Source organism: Gymnoscopelus braueri, assembly GCF_963280865.1.
Source record: "Gymnoscopelus braueri genome assembly, contig: SCAFFOLD_58, whole genome shotgun sequence".
Classification (NCBI taxonomy): domain Eukaryota; kingdom Metazoa; phylum Chordata; class Actinopteri; order Myctophiformes; family Myctophidae; genus Gymnoscopelus; species Gymnoscopelus braueri.
Genome location: NW_027660470.1, coordinates 285,704 through 293,711, shown reverse-complemented (window position 1 = coordinate 293,711; position 8,008 = coordinate 285,704). Strand labels below are relative to the sequence as shown.

The 8,008-nt window shown below is 38.7% G+C and overlaps 1 protein-coding gene across 1 annotated transcript in view; it reads right to left on the bottom strand.

The window, feature by feature from the left end:
- Positions 1–1,803, bottom strand: part of jakmip3 (Janus kinase and microtubule interacting protein 3) — a gene marked incomplete at both ends in the record, with an annotated part of 64,403 nt that extends 62,600 nt beyond the window's left edge. Inside the window, 2 exons of the mRNA XM_080457594.1 lie at positions 1–238; positions 1,672–1,803. The exon at positions 1–238 is cut by the window's left edge and continues 5 nt beyond it. Coding sequence (XP_080313720.1) covers positions 1–238; positions 1,672–1,803 — 370 coding nt within the window. The remainder of the gene's footprint in view (positions 239–1,671) is intronic.
- Between the last annotated feature and the right edge of the window lie 6,205 nt (positions 1,804–8,008).

Sequence of the window (8,008 nt, the reverse complement as noted above, 5' to 3'; positions counted from 1 at the left end):
CAGTAGATCCATCTCGTAGAGTGACCACCAGACCGTTAAGTCGTAGGATTTCTCCGTCTTTGATCTTGATGACTCTCATCAGCTCCATCTCGTGTTGTCGTAGCAACGTCTCCCTGATGATGGACATCTCCTTGTGTTTCTCCTCATGGAGTTTGGTCTTCAGCTCGGTTAACGCAACCGTAGCTCTGTGGTGCTCTGCTTTCAACTCCTGACTCTTCTCCCTCTCCAGCCGACTGGCCTGAACATTAGAAAGACAGAGAGACAGAGAGACAGAGAGATGGAGAGATGGAGAGATGGATGGATAGATAGATAAATACATACATAGATATATATAGATTGATAGATCGGTTAACGCAACCGTAGCTCTGTGGTGCTCTGCTTACAACTCCTTACTATTTTCCCTCTCTAGACTCACCTGAACATAGATGGATGGATGGATGGATGGATGGATGGATGGAAAATAAATGGAAACTATGAAAAGTGCTCCTCTGAGCACAGGTCGTCACCAGGTCAGGTAGGTTACTGGGCCAGCAATGTTCAGAATTCGCCAATCAGGATAGAATATGAAAAATGGGAAATAAACCATTTTCTTGATGTTTGGACACTTTTTTGGAGTAATCTAAGATAGAAAAGTGTTGGAAAAATCGGCCTCCTGGTGGCGCTATAATAAGGAAATGTTAAAAGGGTGGCATTTGTTCAACGTAGTGTGAAAGTGCGTGCAAAGTTTCACCGCAATCGAACGCTGCGTTCATGATCTGCAGCGTTTTGTTCAAAACGGGGCCAAACCTACAAACTTTAGATGTCAACGTTATATCAGGATAAAATCAGGATGTAAACAGATCCACCTTGTAACCTACAACTGACAATGAGGAGCCCCCACCGGGAGGACTTACTATTGTAACCTACAACTGACAATGAGGAGCCCCCACCGGGAGGACTTACTGTTGTAACCTACAACTGACAATGAGGAGCCCCCACCGGGAGGACTTACTATTGTAACCTACAACTGACAATGAGGAGCCCCCACCGGGAGGACTTAATGTTGTAACCTACAACTGACAATGAGGAGCCCCCACCGGGAGGACTTACTGTTGTAACCTACAACTGACAATGAGGAGCCCCCACCGGGAGGACTGGTACTTTACCATCTAACACCACCTAGTGGTGATGGACTGGTACTTTACCATCTAACACCACCTAGTGGTGATGGACAGGTACTTTACCATCTAACACCACCTAGTGGTGATGGACAGGTACTTTACCATATAACACCACCTAGTGGTGATGGACTGGTACTTTACCATCTAACACCACCTAGTGGTGATGGACAGGTACTTTACAAATAACACCACACCACCTAGTGGTGATGGACAGGTACTTTACCATATAACACCACACCACCTAGTGGTGATGGACAGGTACTTTACCATCTAACACCACCTAGTGGTGATGGACAGGTACTTTACAAATAACACCACACCACCTAGTGGTGATGGACAGGTACTTTACCATCTAACACCACCTAGTGGTGATGGACTGGTAACATGTATTATATGTGATATTAACATACATTAACACATTAACAGTGTTTTAACATAAATTAACACATATTAACAGTATAATTACATACATTAACATATATTAACATACATAATCACATATTAACATTACCTTGGTTTTTTCCTGCTGCAGTTCTATCTGAATGTCCGTCAGTTTGGCTCTCAGCTCCTCATTGGCTGCTTGCAGCGCTGCCATGGCATCATGCCTCTCCCCCCTCCCCCGTGCCGCCCCTTTCTTTGACATCACCCCACCCCCCCCCACCCCCCACTCACACACACAAACAACAAACCCACACGGTTTGTCCGTCTACGTCCCAAAAAAACTACATCTGTTTTATCTGTGGACACACACACACACACACACACACACACACACACACACACACACACACACACACACACACACACACACACAGTTAGTAGGCCTCTCACAACGGCCTAATCAGTTATTTGAGGTAATTGTTATAATCATTTCCATGTAAAACATTTTCACATATTTCCAAACCTTTATAATAGCCGATCTAGAAGTTTTGAGCTTGTAGATCGGCTGTTTCCATTATTAATGGTTGTTTTTAAGTATGTTATTAAAACATTTGCAACTTTTGTTTACAAAGCCTAAAAGTCAAAAAGATATTTATATTGTTCTAGCGTTTCACCAACATAGATTAAATCATTAATCAATTAAGTCAAGCAATTATTTGTAAGTAAAATTACTCAACAAACACAATGATTACTATCACATTATAGATCTATTTAACACTGTTACTGAACACTCTATAGTAATGATTACTATCACAATATAGATCTATTTAACACTGTTACTGAACACTCTATAGTAATGATTACTATCACAATATAGATCTATTTAACACTGTTACTGAACACTCTATAGTAATGATTACTATCACAATATAGATCTATTTAACACTGTTACTGAACACTCTATAGTAATGATTACTATCACAATATAGATCTATTTAACACTGTTACTGAACACTCTATAGTAATGATTACTATCACAATATAGATCTATTTAACACTGTTACTGAACACTATAGTAATGATTACTATCACAATATAGAGCTATTTAACGCTGTTACTGAACAAACACTCTATAGTAATGATTACTATCACAATATAGTTCTATTTAACACTGTTACTGAACAAACACTCTATAGCAATGATTACTATCAAAATATAGATCTATTTAATACTTATTTTAACATCAACAACTCGACTTAACTTAAGAGTTTACTACAAGTTCCAGACAGTGTGAAGGACCTATTTCTGTAATATTTGATATAAAGATCTCTTATTTGTGAATGTCAACAAAATAATAATAATAATAATGAAAACAACAATAATAATAATCATGATGATGTGCACACACACACACACACACACACACACACACACACACACACACACACACAAGGCAATATCAGCTGTTTTATATCCATTGCATGTGGAGATGACCATAAATGCAATGGCAGCCATTTATATGCAAAATCTCTCTCTCTCTCTCTCTCTCTCTCTCTCTCTCTCTCTCTCTCTCTCTAACACACACATACACACACACACACACACACACACACACACACACACACACACACACACACACACACACACACACACACAGTAGTGACTCACCTTCCAGCCAGAACCCTGTGCCTCCACAATGCTCTGTGTGTGTGTGTGTGTGTGTGTGTGTGTGTGTGTGTGTGTGTGTGTGTGTGTGTGTGTGTGTGTGTGTGTGTGTGTGTGTGTGTGTGAGTGAGAGAGAGAGAGCGAGAGAGAGAGAGCGATGCTAACTTGCCATCCTCTCCCGCTAGCTATTTATCTGTGCATCTCATTCAAGCACTCTGTTGGTCTGTCCTGTCTGTCTGTCTGTCTGCCTGTAGATGTGTGTGTCATGTATGTTAGCATGCAGCTAGCTGGGTACCAGTCAGTACCAATGCTACTAGCATCTCTCTGCAGCCTGAGTGCTGCCCAGCGTCATCATACCCCCTCCCCCTGCATCTCTCTCTCTCTCTCTCTCTCTCTCCTCTCTCTCTCTCTCTCTCTCTCTCTCTCTCTCTCTCTCTCTCTCTCTCTCTCTCTCTCTCTCTCTATATATATAGATAGAATAGAAAATACTGAAAAAAGCAGATCTACATGCAAAAAATAGCAGATCTACACAAAACATCGCAATGTGAGCTTGTAGATCGGCTATTTACTCTACTTTTGTTTTTGACTCTTCTGAAAAAGTAGGACTCATTTATAAAAACAACAAAACATGACATTTAGAGTTAAAGGTACGTTCATGAGTTAAAGGTGTGTTCATGAGTTAAGGTGTGTTCATGAGTTAAAGGTGTGTGTTCATGAGTTAAAGGTGTGTTCATGAGTTAAAGGTGTGTTCATGAGTTAAAGGTGTGTTCATGAGTTAAAGGGTGTGTTCATGAGTTAAAGGTGCGTTCATGAGTTAAAGGTGCGTTCATGAGTTAAAGGTGCGTTCATGAGTTAAAGGTGTGTTCATGAGTTAAAGGTGTGTTCATGAGTTAAAGGTGCGTTCATGAGTTAAAGGTGTGTTCATGAGTTAAAGGTGCGTTCATGAGTTAAAGGTGTGTTCATGAGTTAAAGGTGTGTGTTCATGAGTTAAAGGTGTGTTCATGAGTTAAAGGTGTGTGTTCATGAGTTAAAGGTGTGTTCATGAGTTAAAGGTGTGTTCATGAGTTAAAGGTGTGTTCATGAGTTAAAGGTGTGTTCATGAGTTAAAGGTGTGTGTTCATGAGTTAAAGGTGTGTTCATGAGTTAAAGGTGTGTGTTCATGAGTTAAAGGTGTGTTCATGAGCTAAAGGTGTGTTCATGAGTTAAAGGTGTGTTCATGAGTTAAAGGTGTGTGTTCATGAGTTAAAGGTGTGTGTTCATGAGTTAAAGGTGTGTTCATGAGTTAAAGGTGTGTTCATGAGTTAAAGGGGCCACACCATGAATTTCTTTTTTTTTTTGGGGGGGGGTATTTTTTTTTAACATTCAGTCATTCATTCTCATTTCAGAGATTTTCAGAATGGGCGTGTCTGAACAGGCCATTTCAGAATGGCAATGCAAGTGACATCACTTGCGTTGCCATTGCATTGATGCTGGCCAGACAGAATTGCTCAGTAGCCCCCCCCCCTGCCCAAAAGGACGTTTTGGTATTGCAGCTGAAAGTGCTGTATAAGCCAGAGACAATTGACTTGGGATGAGTATATCTGAGTGATGATTTAGAGGGACATACACCATATGATATTAAATATCAAATATTTTTTTTAAATTCATGGTGTAGATCCTTTAAAGGTGTGTTCATGAGTTAAAGGTGTGTTCATGAGTTAAAGGTGTGTTCATGAGTTAAAGGTGTGTGTTCACGAGTTAAAGGTGTGTTCATGAGTTAAAGGTGTGTGTACATGAGTTAAAGGTGTATTCATGAGTTAAAGGTGTGTTCATGAGTTAAAGGTGTGTTCATGAGTTAAAGGTGTGTTCCTGCGTTAAAGGGACATTTCGCCGATTTTTTAACCAGATCTTATTTTAATGAAGTTTAGGACTGAAGAAACAAGATCCTGTTTTCTTTTGTGTATAATCTGTGTTTTTAGATATCTAGTAATCTTCGAAGATCTCGTGACGTTATTTACGTTCGCTCATCATTCGAATACCAAAACTCAGAAGACAGTTGACTGGCTGTAAATGACTGGTTGGTGGCTGCTATTTATGTTATCAAATCACTACATAATGTTATATCATTGCCCTAAATGGCGAGATATTGACAAGGGAAGGATGATTAAAAAAATTATTATGTCCAGCCTTGACGTCTGTATAAGAAATGACTTTGTACAGGTGGAAAACTTTACTTAAATTTGCAGAGGGACGCATTACTTTACCTGAGTTACATCTTCTGATAGTTGTACTTGAATGTTGACATGAAATGATAATCCTGTTTAGTGTTTCATAAGCGCAAGCCTGAAATAATCCAAATACAGCGTGGAGTGACGGTAAACAAACAAACACTGTTGAAAGGCTAGGATCAAAATACCAAGGATTCGACAGTTATGTCGCTGCTATGCTACACGGAAGTAGAACGGCATAAAGATACCAAGGATTTGTCAGTGATGTGACATCATTAACGAATCGCTTTTGACTTCCAGTGTTGCCAGATATTGTGAAAGAAATAAGAAACCAGGTCTATGAAAACAAGCCCAAAAGAAGATAACTAGGCCAAGAGCACTTTAAACCTAGACATGGGATATTATATATTTGAAAATTGCCGATCTACAAGCTCACAACGCGTTGCGATGTTACCCATTGTGAGCTTGTAGATCTGCTATTTTCCCAAAAATCTTGAGGGGGAAAAAGTGCAAAATGTGGAATATTTTTTTATCGTTTTAACAACACATATTTGGTTGGGGCTCCCAGGCACAAATTATAATTTCAGATGGGGGTCAGTGGAAAAATACATGAACATGTTTGAGAACCACTGGTTTAAACAACAATCAAAACATTTGGATACAAGCCCAAATATCAACTACATTTTAGAAAGAAGCCGCTTATAATAAGCAGACATGGCAACGCTGTGAACACTGGTACACATGTTGTGTGTTGTTGTTGATGATCACACCCACAGGCAGCCTCCACTCCACCACAAGGAGGGGCAGACCATAATGCACCAAAGCATTATGGTCATTGTAGTATTGCAGCAGTCCAGTCAAACCCTAGTCAAACACACAGATTTCATTATCTTTCTGGCCATAGGGTGCAAATTTTAAATTGTTCTACTGTTATCTACTACAAATACTATTAACATTGAGTGATTGCAGTTTCTTCCAGGGGTGAAATGCTCCTTTAAAGGTGTGTTCATGAGTTAAAGGTGTGTTCATGAGTTAAAGGTGTGTTAAAGGTGTGTGTTCATGAAAATCAACACAATGTTAATTCACCGAAAGGAACCAAATAATGAAAAACTAAAACTTTAAATGGCTATAAAACTGTGGCGCTGCGAGGCAGAGAGGTGTACTAGGACCTAAGTGGTGACAGACAGACACATGCAGAGCAGCTCCTCACACGAGGAAACAAAACACTAGGAACTTCAAACACTAGGAATACACTGAGAGCATATATAACTTTAGATGTCAATGTTAGCGAATCAGGATGGAATATGAAAAATCAAACAGATTCATCTTGATCACATGACTATAGAGATCATGTGTACCGATTTTCGTAAAATTTGGATAACATCTGAAGGCTTAATATCAAAACAATTGTTTTACATTAGTCGGCCTCCTGGTGGCGCTATGAAAGGCAAATGTGAAAAAATGCAGGGCAGATGTTTTTCCTTGACCTCTAGGGATTGTGTGAAAAGTTTCACGCAGATCTGTGCAGTTTTAGTTTAAAACGCAAATAAGCCTTTTTTTTTGCGCCACCATGAGGCTGATTTGAACATTTTCAAGTGGCATTTCTTCCTCGGCCTCGTGGGAATGTGTCAAATGTTATATATATATACGCACATATATATATATATATATATATATATATATATATATACATATATATACATACATACATATATATATATATACATGTATATACATACATATATATATATATACATACATACATACATACATACATACATACATACATACATACATACATACATACATATATATATATATATTAGGGCTGGGACTCGATTAAAAAAAATAATCTAATTTATTAGAGGCTTTGTAATTAATTAATCTATATTAATTGCATTTTAATCGCATATCAATATTTGACCTGAGAACAGTGAGAACCAATGTGTGGATTTTGGTACACGAGTGAATCAATGAATAGTGAGTAGGCCTACATAAGCTTAGGCAACAAAACATTGTTTTGTTTTTTTATCATGGTGGTACTTAACCAAACCAACAGATCAGTGCAATTATTGCCATAAAGTGCAGCAACTTTAGGATACATTGAAGAGATTCAGGTAGCCTATATACATTCAAGGACCTTCTGTAAACTCAACACTTCCAACCTGTTTTTTTTTTAAATGTAAAACAATCAAAAATCAAAAATCAAATAAATCAGAACAGTGGAAACCCTGACAACTCAGAAACTCTCTGAATAAGGCCAGCATAATAAACAGTTCAACATAAAGTGCCATTTGTACCATTTAAAATGGTAAAATAAAATAAAAAAGTGCCAGTGATTGACCTCAATCCCTCCTATTCCTCCAATATCCTGACAATATCTCTGTTGCAAAACATAGCCCATAACCGGTCAACATTTTAGTGACAACAAAATTGGCCTCAGGATACCTCTCAGCCTACTTCTTCTGCTTCTTCTCTTTCAGCCAGTTGCTGAGACAAACTAGCCTGTTCACATTTTCAGAGCTCAAGGCTGCCCTTTTCTTTTGAACAATGTTACCTGCCAGTGAGAAAAGTCTCTCACAAGGGACAGAAGTG